Genomic DNA, 12,716 nt, shown 5'->3' with positions numbered 1-12,716 from the left:
TCCGTTCATTATTATTTCAGACACGGTGGTGAGGTGTCTGATCACTTGTCTAAGAAAGTTATTCCTCACTGCACTGCTTCCCAACTGTCTCCATGTCGTGGCAAGCAGTAAACAGAATATTCTAATGTGGCTTTGTGCAGCCAGAAGTGACCGGTCAGGGCACCTGTCCGTCCTGGGCCCCAGCTGGCCACCCCCCACCCCCCAGGGGAACAAGGTCTCCCAGCTCCCTCTCGGTCAGGCCCCCCGTGGAAGGCTCTGATACAGTCTTCCACTCGTGTGAGTCTTTTCCTTCAGTACTCTGAGACTCTTCCTGAATATTCTATTGAAATGTTGTGAGAGACTGCTAATTTGATTGTCCTTGTCTGTTTTCTCAGCAAGGCTTTGTTTGCTGTTTTGCTGTATTCGGCTAGACCCCAGCAGGTTCCTGTGAGCTCTGATTCACTTCTGGGAAAATCTTGACATTGCTTCTTCAAATATTGCCTATCTTCCATTCTCTCTGTTTCCTCCTGCAAACAGCCGTTGGAGGAATCCTGAAACTTCTGGGTCTATCCTCCATGTCTCAGCTTTTCTCCATGCTTTCCATCTGCAGCTCGTAGCATTAACCTCCAGCATCTCTAAGCTCAGTCTTCCAACTCACTAATTTGCTCCTCAGCTACACAGCTGTTCACTGCACCGACTGAAGTTTCTGCCTCAACTTTTTCTTATCACCAAGATCTAATCAGTTCACTTTAAATTTTTATCCAAGTAATAGTTTTCAAACACGCATTCCACAAGCAGGTGCATACCCCACCCTCCTGCACCTCCCCCACGTAATGGTCTCCAACTGCTACTTGTAACCATTTCCACAAACCCGGGAGTTTAAACCACATTCTCTTACAGCTCCAGGGCCAGAGATTCAAACCCCAGTGTCAGCAGGGCTGGCGGGCCCCCGGGAGCTCTGCGGCCCAGCCCACTCCCTGCCTCTCCTACCCTCTGAGCCTTGGTGATGGACGCATCGCTCCAACCTCTGCCTCCCTCCTCACGTGTCTTCTTTCCTGTGTCATCCAAGGACACCTGTCATTGCGTTTAGGCCCACCCCAATCCAGGGGGACCTCATCCTGAGAGCCTTAACTTGCTGGATCTGCAAAGACCTCTATTCCAAATGAGGTCCCATTCACAGGTTCCAGATGGGCCCATCCTTTGAAGGCCACAATTCAGCCCACAACATCTCCCCAAGTGCTTTAATTTCAGACACGCTCTCCCACTGTCTGTGATGGCAGATGCAGCCGGTCTGCCTGCCCATCCTGCTCTCCCGCCCCCTCCCAACAGCTGTCACCTTTAGATTGTCTGTAGTGCACGTTTCCCTTATGATTTACATGCAGGAGACTGCTTACTACGGGCCAAGCAACGCCCCGTGGTTACAGTACCTTTCTAGTGTCACTTTTCTTTTTCACGACACTTCTCATTTTCTTAGCTGTCAGTGTCACCATTTTTAAACCTTGCAAAGCTCTCCAACAGAACCGTGAGCTGCGTGCTACCCACACAGCCAGGTACCAGGCAATTGACCAGTCCCTTTCCTCGGAAACGTCGCTCAGGAGCCCACGTCCTCCTGCTCTAAGCAGGGATGGGTCTGTGTCCTAAATTCGACGAAGCACCTCCTCCGCGTGTTTCCTGGAGAAGGGGGCGTGGTCTTGGCCCCGGGGCCCTCCACTCTCTCCTGAGACAAGTTCTCTGCTCTTGCCTGGGGAGCACGCATGTGACACAGGGTCCTTAGACCTGAGCTGTTCGCTTTTCAGCTCGACCTGCTGGTTTCAGAACAGCACTTCTCCCTGCTTTCTGCAGTGCTCGCATCCAAGGCTCTAGAACTTCTCTGTCCCCAGAAAGACCCCCCAGGTTCCCAAAGCAGCAAACAACAGGGGTCGCTTCCTTTCTCTCTCTCTCTCTTTCTCTCTCTCTCTCACTCTCACACACACCCACATGCACACGCACACAGCACTGGGGGCCCTGTGTCTAACGGCTCCCTGCCGTGACCTCGGCCACCACCCTCTGCAGCCTGGTCTTGCCCTCCCCTAAAGGCCACAGTCCTGTCACCTGCCAGGAACTTGCCTGCTCCCCAGGGAGCCACACTGCAGGCGCATGGGCTCGGCTTTCTTCCCTGACTCTTCCATCTTTCCTGCTTCTAAAACAAAGGTGCCCACATCTGTGCCACCCTCACCCCACCCCCTTCCTCTGTCCTTGTGCATTTGGGCCTCTTTGGGCCTTTTTCTCATTTAGAGCTTTCAGGAAGGTGAAGGATGAATACAGACATTGAATGTCTGTGGTCTTTCTGTTTCACTTTTTTCCTCATAACCCCCTTTCTTGTTTCATGGACACACTTTTGTTGCTTTATCTTTCTGAATGTTTCAATAATGTATGCTTATTTGAAATCCTTTTCAATGACTCCATCTCTTCAGGCATTAACTTCCTGTATTTGCTGAACTGTCTTCCCTTGCTCACAGCATTGGGCCACCTCAAAGGTTGAACAATTTTTCTGTAAGAGAATTCTCTCCCTTTCTGTACACTATTTATATTAAACATTAGTAATTAAATACATTCCTGTAACACAACCATAGGGCTCAAAAATGACACGAGATTCAACAGAGACCCTGAGTTAGTCACCCCCAGGAAACCACACTAATTCTCCTGGGGTACAAACTGGTGGCCAGAAAGGGACAGTGGCCAAGAACCAGAACTACTTGAGCAGAAGTACGAACAGGACATTTTTTATCCACCTTGGCTAAAATCAGATTATCTGTATGAACAAATCAAAATCCAAACGTTTTCTAAAAGTAACACCTTACCACAAGTGAGTTTTCCAGTAAGACGACTCAAAGCCAATTACTCCCTCTGAACAAGTCACCACACACAGCAGGGCGCCTGGTGACTGACAGCGCTGGTCTCCTATCACTTACCTAAGGGCTTTCTGTGACTTTCTCAGCCTCCAGAAAGCACGTGGAGCGAGCGCAGGGTACAGGGAGGTCTTGGTCAGACTGCAGACCGAGGCCGCGTCCTCGGCTTTACTGAGGGGCCTGAGTGAGTGATGACTCCTCGCACACGCCTGTCCTCCCTTGAAGACAGTCTGGTGAGCCTGAAGCGTCACGCGGCACCACCATAAAAGCAGGCCTGTGACGCACAGGAGCTGTCGTGTTCCTACCATCCTGTGTCTCGTTAAGGAAGTCACCATGTTCTTTAAGGAGTAAGGCTGAGGTTGTGTGGGACGCCCTTCAGCTTCTGCACATTACACTGCAGAACTTTGGCCTTAACTTGACCACTGGGCTTACTCACAGAAACGGGTGAAAGGGGAAAGGCAGGACAGCCAAAAAGCAAACACACTATACCTTCTCCATTCCATAGGCTCTCTCGGAAGCTGCTGGGAAAGCGTCGGGTAAACAGAGGCGAATAAGTTCTGATCTCCAGCAGCTGCAATAGGAACAACGAGAAATCCAGGTGAGACAGTTTTAGGTAAATAGAAGCAAAATGGGCTCTAAATGTTCTTAAATTGCTAATTTTAGACAATTTTATATGTAATAAAACGATATCAAGAAACAAGATTGTCTCTTAAGGGCCAGCCCGGTGGCTCAGGCGGTTGGAGCTCCGTGCTCCTAACTCCGAAGGCTGCCGGTTCGATTCCCACTGGGCCAGTGGGCTCTCAACCACAAGGTTGCCAGTTCATCTCCTAGAGTTCCGCAAGTATGCTGGGCTGTGCCCCCTGCAACTAAGATTGAACACGGCACCTTGAGCTGAGCTGCCGCTGAGCTCCCGGATGGCTCAGATAGTTGGAACGCGTCCTGTCAACCACAAGATTGCTGGTTCGACTCCCTCAAGGGATGGTGGGCAGCGCCCCCTGCAACTAAGATTGAACACGGCACCTTGAGCTGAGCTGCCTCCAGGATGGCTCAGTTGGTTGGAGCGCGTCCTCTCAACCACAAGGTTGCCGGTTTGACTCCCTTCAAGGGATGGTGGGCTGCGCCCCCTGCAACTAGCAACAGGACCTGGAGCTGAGCTGTGCCCTCCACAACTAAGACTGAAAGGACAACAACTTGACTTGGAAAAAAAGTCCTGGAAGTACACACTGTTCCCCAATAAAGCTCTGTTCCCCCTCCCCAGTAAAATCTTAAAAAAAAAAAATTTAAAAAACAACAACATTGTCTCTCAAATAACTGGTCTCTACAAAACCTGGCACTTAGCATACTTGCTCTAACTTGACCCTCAGGACACCTCCATGAGGCAGGTGTGATTTCCCCACGAGGAGAATGAGGGTCAGGAAAGTGGGAGAGGTGACGCCGGCTCACCCCACCCTGCTTCGCTCCAGTCTGCTCCACAGCCACTGTTTTCTTCAACTTCAAGGGCACAGCCAGAAAATTCCAGGCAGAAAAGGAAACACGGAGAAGTGCCTGTGAACTTCTTCACCAAAACAAACTTAATATGCATGCAAATGCCAATAGGAGCTAACATACACGGGACCCTCTCCCAGCACATACCATGCAATACCACACAAAACGCCTGCCAAGCAGCGTCGCACTCAGCGCTCACAGCAGCGCCTGGGACGCAAGGACGACACCACCCATTTCAGAGAAGGAAGGTGAGGTCTGAGAGGCAAGGTGAGGAGAGCGCACAGCCAGCGAGCGAGCCCACGTGTGTCTGACTGGACGCTGCACACTCAGCTCTTTCACGGTCGCTTTAGCAGAACTGACAACTCCATTTAGCTGCCATGAAGTGATAGTATAACCGTATTGTGCTTAAGCTAAAAAGAACCTTTTTAACGCAGGTAACTCAAATTCTTATATTCAGAGGATCCTCTGAAGGACCCTCTGAAGCATTACTCCCAATCATTTTATGCGCTAAACCTTTACGCAAAATCATTTTCCAAACTGCTTTTTACTGATCTGAAAGAAAGCACTGGGAATTCACCTGGGCCCTTAACACATTTGTTTATCTTCCTATCATGAACCTAAAAGAAACAAACACAAACCTCCTCCAAAGCCCGTAACAATGTAACAACGTAACAACATCCAGTCACTGCAGAGAGCAAGGTCTCTGGGCAGCCGAGTGGTGGCTATGGGCAGTGGGGCTGGGGACACAGACGCTGACAGCCTGGCCACCTGGCTCCTGTCTCAGCCCAAGAGCTTGGGGAGACCATTTACCCTTCCTAGGCCTCAAGGGACCAGCTGTGAAATGGGGAGATAAGAATACCTCCCCAGCAGGGCTGTGTGAGGATTAAATGAATCAACACAAATAAATAACCTTGAACAAGGCCTAACAGTAGGTAAATACTTCATAAGGCTACTGTTACATTGTTTGCCAAAATGAAAACAATGTTTATGTTTCAACTTATTTTCCATCCTGTTCATTTATTCCGTAGTCATCTTAGAAATCATTAACATAAGAAAGTCTTTAGTTAGCTTAGATTTCTCATCTGTGACTACCAATTTCTGTTGTCTGTTTAAAAGGTTCCAAGATTAACGAACAGAAATCACTACTCTTGTTGACTCTCTTATTTATATCTCAAGAAAGAGATAAGGTAGCTTATCATTAGGGCTACCATATAATTAATCACCCAAACATTTGAGAATGAGAGGGTTAATATTAATCAACAAAATAGATTTACCACGAAGAGAATTATACCTTATGAGTGTGTGCAGTTCCATTTTTCCCCTATTGTTTTTTAGATAGCCAAAAATATGGTACTTTCTCTCAGTGTATTGTACAATATCATTTCTTTACAAGTTTATTTATCACAATGATTAGAAAAAGATTAAATGGGAAAACTGTAGAATATAATGCTGAAATTCTTTCAATGATTTAAAACAAACTGTTTTGGTGTATGTTATATAACATTATAATTTATTGAGTGATGAATCTGGTTATTAAATACTAATCATTATAAAAGTGTGACCATAATAGTTTTGGATAAAGAGACTCTGTGTACAAACTTAGTACAAACTTAGGACTCTCAGAAGAATTATAACTACCACAGAAAAGAGATCTGGATCACATGTCACACCTGGGTAGCTAGGAATTTAAGTTCGCATTAAAGGTTATGCATAAAAATTAATTCCATGTGATTTTTTTCCATTAAAAGGAATTTCATTTTCCATTAAAAAAAATTTGAAACTGGGGGAAAAAAATCATTACCCTTGGCTGCTTAGATGCTTTCTCCTTTCACTGGGTTCGCTATAGTCTCACATAAATGCCCAAATAACATATGTACACAGAGTAAGCAAGTGGAAATGCCTGTACCCCGGAAGCTATCTCCCACAGGAAACCCAGTTATACAGTAAAACCTGTCTACTGGGGACTACATAGTAACAATTTTTCTTACATTCTATCATGAAATAAATCTTCAATTTATGTCCAAAAATGTAATTAAAAAATATTACAGGTTAATTAGCACATCTCTCAGGGCAAAGATGTCATTTGACAATAACTGGGAAGTTAACATGTTATGAATTGTGCCCCGCCCACCCACCCCCCAAATTCATGTTAAACCGTATTTGGAGATAAGGCCTGGAAGGCAGTGATTAAGTTAAAACAGGTCTGGAGGGTGGGCCCTGATCCAATCTGCCTGGTGTCCTTGTAAAGAGAGAAAGTGTGTGGACACACTGAGAGACCCCGGGGGTGTGAAAAGACCCTGTGAGGATCCAGCAAGAAGGCAGCCCTCCCCTCCATGTGCCAAGGAGGGAGCCCTCCGTCCAAAGCAACCCTGGCCACACGCTGATCTTGGACTTCCAGCCACCAGAACTGTGAGAAAATAAATTTCTGCTGTTTAAGCCACCCGGTGTGTGGTATTTTCTTGTGACAGCCCTGGCAAACTAATACAGTTCCCTAATTTACCTCTGAAGGTCAATTCTTCTAACCCACTGAAGCTCTGCACTAATTGAACAAGAATGAAGAAAAGCGACCATGATTTTCTCAGAAGACATAGCTACGGTATTATTAATTATAGTACTCTTAAATCTTTCTACCAAGTGTCATAAAAATTAGAAATGCCTTTGAAAATGGCCTATCGAGAGCCAGAGCATGTAGCAAAGACAGGAAAGAGTTTAGGTGTAAAACCCCAAAAGAATGATCTCAGCTTATATGACAGGTAATTAAGTTAACAACAGTAGACTTTGTAGCTTCCCAAAATAGCCCAACCACTAAGTAGAAAGTCATTAGAGCTCTGAGGTCTGAACTGTAAGATAGCGCAACAACTTCCAGGCTGTTTTTAGCTTAATCCCCAGGGCAACAGCCGCAGGAGAAACTCCAGCAAGGATTCAATGGTTAGAAAATAGCTGCTGAAAGCAAAAAGAGGCTTAAGATCCACGTGCCCACGTTCAGAGAACACCGTTCAGAAAATTGCTGTCTATTTTTCTGACTCAGGCTTTTACAAGAGTCAACTCAGACTATTACAAAAACTAAGATTTTTTTGCGGGGAGGGGGCTGGAAGCGGGAGACTTATCCGAATAGTTAATAAGAATACTTCAAAACGCACTTCCATTACCATAGATGTCTCTCCCTGTAAGTGTGGTCTACAAACATGCTACCAGTTCTCACCACAAACCATGAACACACAGAGACGTGAGAATGCCACGGCTCCGGACCCACAGGCAGCTGCGGGGCACGCGACCATCTGGGGTGTCCCCTGCCTCTGAGGATCGGCGCCTGGCAGGAGGGTGGCCGACCAGGCAGCACAGCAGACACTGCGCTGTGACGGGAGCCTCAGGGATGGCCGCCTGGCTCTGAAGGGAGGGACGTGGGCACTGTGTGGGCAGCACCTGCCACCTGGATGAGGACGGCCCAACTCGGACACCCCTCAAGAAAGGCAGGCAGCACCCAGGGTTTTTGATGATATGAACCTGTTTCCTTATTTACACTGGTTGTAAGTGGCTTTTGTCACGCACAGTCAGACGACTGTCGCAGGCCTTCACTGTGTCCTGAATTATTCCTACACACGCTGAGATTTTTACAAGCATGTAGCCATGTCTTAATCGCGTAATTTAAAATTTTTTATGTTAAAAGCAGGTAAGTTACACTCAAAACTAATGTAAAATAATACTGAATGTCAACTGTAATTGAAAAATAAAAAAACTTAAAAAGCAGATAAGAACTAATTAAACATGGGAAAAAGAATTTAAAAAGATGACTTCAGTGATTTAAGCATAAATGGGTGATATTTCAATGAACTGCTAAACATTTCCTTAAAAATCTTTAAAACAGAAGGACTTGGGAACTAAATTATAGAGCAAAGAATCAATAACCCATATCAGCATTAAAAAGACTAACTAACCTTGTCCAATTTACAAAACAGAAATAACTACAGATACAGTTGTATCATTTAGCTATCATGTCACCAACAATGAGACAATAAGCAACTCTAGTCCTCAAAGAAGTCAATTATCACTGAAAATAGACACCTGCAGGCGCCGCCATCTACTGAGACCCAGGGTGCTGTCACCAGGATGAGAGTCAGACCCGAGCGGAGTGAAGGACCCAGACAAACAGAGACGCGCTGCTGCAAGAGCCACGTGAGCGGGCCTCACAGCTGTCGTCAGTCACACGGCATTTGTTTTACTAAGAGCCAGGGAAGCGTTACTCCCAATCATTTTATGGGCTAAACCTTTCATTCTAGGACCCACCAGGACTGCAAAATCGGTTACTTAGTGTCAAAGCACTTTAAAATTCAGATTCTGAATTCTTAACAGTCGGCTGCAACCAGAACAGAATCGATAATATGCAGAGGACTCGAGGATGTCCTGCTCTGTGTGAAAACGCTCAGACAAGACCCACAGCCAGGATCGCGCTGCTGAAATTCTGTCCACACCAGGGTGTTCCCTCTGCACTTCCGGGATACAGGCCAACTAAACTACAGACACATATTCTCTTTAACCAAGAAAACATGTTTGTTATCTATGATGAAAAAGTACACATGTACTGTTGTTAGTGTTCCTCTAATGTCTATGCAGGAACTTTAAAAAGATTCGAGGACTCAATTATGACATAAGATTGAATCTAGCACTACACAATCCACAGCAAAAGTAGCGTAAATTATCAAGTGTGGTTTCAATGCTCCAGTTATAAATTATGACTCGTGAAACTGAAGTACCCTCATTGAGAAGGACGGTGTTTTCATACTTGCAAAATCATTACTTCCTATGATTATTTTTTTCCAGACATGTGCTAAGGGCATTCAGAAATTTCTATAATCATCCTGCTCCCAGAATCTGTGAATAGGTTACATTACTCAGCAAAGGAGAATTGAGGCTGCAGGTGGATTAAGGGTGCTGCTCATCAGCTGACCTTAGATTCTTCTGGATCATCGGATCGGCCCACTGTCCTCACAAGGGTCCTATAGTGGGAAAGAGGGAGGCCGAAGAGCCAGGACCAAAGAGATGGCACCACAAAGACGACTGAACTGGTCACTGCTGGTTTTAAAGAAGGAGGAGGGGCCACAAGCCAAGGAAAGTGGGCGCCTCTAGAAGCTGGAAAAGGCAGGAAACAGATTCTCCCCCAGAGCCTGCAGGGGAACCAGCCCTGCGGACACCCGGATTTCCGCCCAAGGAGACCCACCCCAGACTCCGACCCCGAGAACGCTAAGAGAAGACGTTTGCTGTGTGAAGGCACTAACTTTGTGGTCATTTGCTACAGCGGCCCCAGGAACTAAAAACTATGAGAAGTATATGAAAGACTTCAAGGGGAAAAATAAAAGCATTTAAGTTGCAATCTCCGCAACAACTGTGATTTGATGATACAGGAGGGCTTTCGAAGCTCCAGGGTTAGGCCCCAGCTGAACACTGACGGGAGACCAGGGGGGTCGCCTGTGTACTGTCCATACCAGACAGCATGTGGACGGGCATGCCGGAGCATGGCACAGTCACCCTGAACCCCGACACCAGCCCGAGGAGAGAGCCGCTCCACACGTGGGAACCGAGGCCCCAGACCGCCCCTGGCTGGCCCGAGGTGGGCGGCCCCTGAGCTGGGAGCCGGGACAGACGCACCAGCAGCGGGCTCTGGGCTCGGCGCCGCTTCTGCGTTCCTCACTTTCACGGTTTGCTGTTACCCCGCAGTGGCTGTGGTGACACCGCTCGGCTGAAAATACAGGCTCCAGAAGCCCCTCCACCAGTAGAGTGACATTTCTGTCATCTGCTGTCCACAGTAACCAATCCTTACACACACAGAGCTGTGAAGGTCTTAACACAAAAGTATAAAGGAAACTGTACCCAGGAGAAGCGGCAGAGAAACAGAATGTTCGGCCAACTGGCAGCTGACGTACAGCTTTCTTCGTACTGACACCATATATTTTCAAGATGAGTATTTTTACTTGGAAATTTATACTGGGTAAAATATCTTAAACAAAGGTTTTAAATATTTGTTGATGCTCTCATACAGCATGATTTTTCTTCACAATCTTTAGTATAATCTCAGTTAAAGGGCAATCGTAACTCATCCAATTCGACACAGGTCACAATCCATCTTGAATTGTTGAAGACTTCCAGATTATCTTAGCCTGGCAACAAGAAGGCTGCCTCCAGCTACCGTTATCTGCTGGGCGGTGTCTTCCTTGAAAAGGGTCCGACTTACCCCGTGGGGCTCCACAGGCTGCCCAGAGGAACGGGTGGGAAGACAGGCGGGGGGGGGGGGGGGGGGACACTGCAGCTCAACTCAGACGCGAGCTCTGGTGAGAGGAGCTTGGATTTGGAGGCCGGTCTCCCACATCTGAGGACCACCTATGGGGTCTGGAGACTGCAGAGTGGGGTGGCTGCCCCAGGACGACCTAGTTCAAGGCCCTCTCAAGCGAGAGGAGCTGTGATTCCACTTCTGAACAAAAAAGTCAAGGGGAATACATAATTTTTCTAACTTTTGCTTTATAGAAAACTTTGCAGAAAGGGTTGTTCTTTCAGCCAGCCTCACTCCTGCTTTGGGCGGCAGCTCACTCCTATTTGAAACACGTTGAGAAGAGAGCACTGTAACCCTACGAATGCACGTGCTTGCCCACAGACCAGACAGTAATTTCTCAACAGATTTGGCAGAACAGACTTTCAAATGGACAATAAAAATGGCCAAGGTCACAAACTGGGAAGTCATTTCAGCCTGTTCAATGATGCGTAAAACAGTATTTGCTACCATTTATGTCTAACGTCAATGCAGTAATAAAAATTAATTCATGTTTCAAGCTGGCAGCTTTTTCATGGGGAAAACTAATCAAATGCACACTCACGGGACTAGGGAAATCTCCCACGCTTTCCCGTGGGGGCTGGGGTGGGGAGTGAAGGTTCATGAGAGAACAAGAGAAATCCAGCTGTTGTCCAGACTACCGGAGCAGAAAGCCAGGCTAGTTAGTCTGTGCCCTAAAATGACCAGGCAGCTGATCCCCATTTCTACCCACAAACATCGCCCTCCCTTTACTGCGAGGCAGGCATTTGAGAAGAAAGCAATGAACCCTCCCACAGCTCTGCACCGCAGAGGCCGAGTTTAAAGAACAGCAACTCCTCCCGTGGTCATGATGGGGTTGCCTACACTTGGCCGTCACCTGTCACTTTTGGGCTTGAATAAATGTGAGTGACTTGAAACCACGAGTCGGTATATCCTGCCATTTCGTCACCGGCGTTCTTTCACGGCATGCCTACTCACGTGGCCTCCTGATCCTTCTGTGACATGCGCTCCGTCCCACTCTGCCCTCTCCCAGTCTGTAGTTCCCAGCCCTGGGAGGTGTGATCAGTGGGGGAAGCACACATTTTATTAGTGTTCAGCAAGTTCTGTGCTGTGGGAGTCTGCAGGGAAGGGGCTGCCACCCACACACAGACCCGCCACAGGTTCTACCGCCGCAAGACTTGGTCTTTGTCAACAGGAAAGGGAATTAGCACATACGCCAAGTGGTAAGGGGTCTGAACAACACGTGGAACCAGAGGGATAAGTCAGCTTCCCTAGCACTCAGAGACCAAACTACACTTAAAATCGGAGAGTTTCAACAGAAACAGATTGGATAAATGCATCTAAATATAAGAATACTGAAGAATCAGCCTCTAAACGTTTGTATATTTTTAAATAAAATAAATATACAGGACGATTGTAGCAGTTTGAACCCTAGCAGTTGCAAGTTCAAGAAGAGACCCTGGGGCTCCAGGCCAGCCCCTGCGGGGGGGTGGGGGGCGTTGCCCAGAAGGGTTCCCAGACTGCCCTTCCTCCACGTTTCCCTTCACCTCCTTCAAGTCTAGGTTCAAAGAGCACTTTCTCAACGAGGTGAGGCGCACCATTACGGAGGGGAATTGGGCAGCATGCAGCACAGTGACAGCCCAGCAGCCCGCAGGCCTCTACCCCAACAGGTGCAGCAGCGGACGGAAAGGCCGACATGCTGACACAGCACTCCAATGCCCCGCGGGGCGTCTGGTACAGTGGGCCGCAGACCAGCTACCTAAAGGAATGACCGGCAGGGTTCTGCAGGGCCGCCAGCGGGAACGGACAGACCTCTGGACTTCAGTGTGGCGCGTGCGCCAGGTAACGCTGAGGGAAAAAGCGGGTGGGGAAGCGTGTGCGGTTTGCAAACTCTTACCTAAGAAAGGGAAATACCAATGTGTATAAATTTTTTTATGGAAGGAGAATATTTAGGTAAGGGAAGGAGTGGGTGGAAAGAGGGATATATGCTAGATTGCTTTCAAAAGCATCGCGTTTGATAGATTTGATTTTGAAAGCATGAAATTATTTTTATATAATTATAAAAC

General features: G+C 47.4%; 1 protein-coding gene across 1 annotated transcript in view; it reads right to left on the bottom strand.

The window, feature by feature from the left end:
* TRAPPC10 (trafficking protein particle complex subunit 10) overlaps positions 1 to 12,716 on the bottom strand; it is an 81,588-nt gene that overhangs the window by 57,021 nt on the left and 11,851 nt on the right. The window contains exon 2 of the mRNA XM_081070556.1: positions 3,357 to 3,438. Coding sequence (XP_080926682.1) covers positions 3,357 to 3,438 — 82 coding nt within the window. The remainder of the gene's footprint in view (positions 1 to 3,356; positions 3,439 to 12,716) is intronic.

Source organism: Rhinolophus hipposideros (genome assembly GCF_964194185.1).
Source record: "Rhinolophus hipposideros genome assembly, chromosome: 2".
In the NCBI taxonomy this organism is placed as follows: Eukaryota; Metazoa; Chordata; class Mammalia; order Chiroptera; family Rhinolophidae; genus Rhinolophus; species Rhinolophus hipposideros.
Note: the sequence above shows the minus strand (reverse complement) of the source record. Positions and strands in the feature narration are given on the sequence as shown.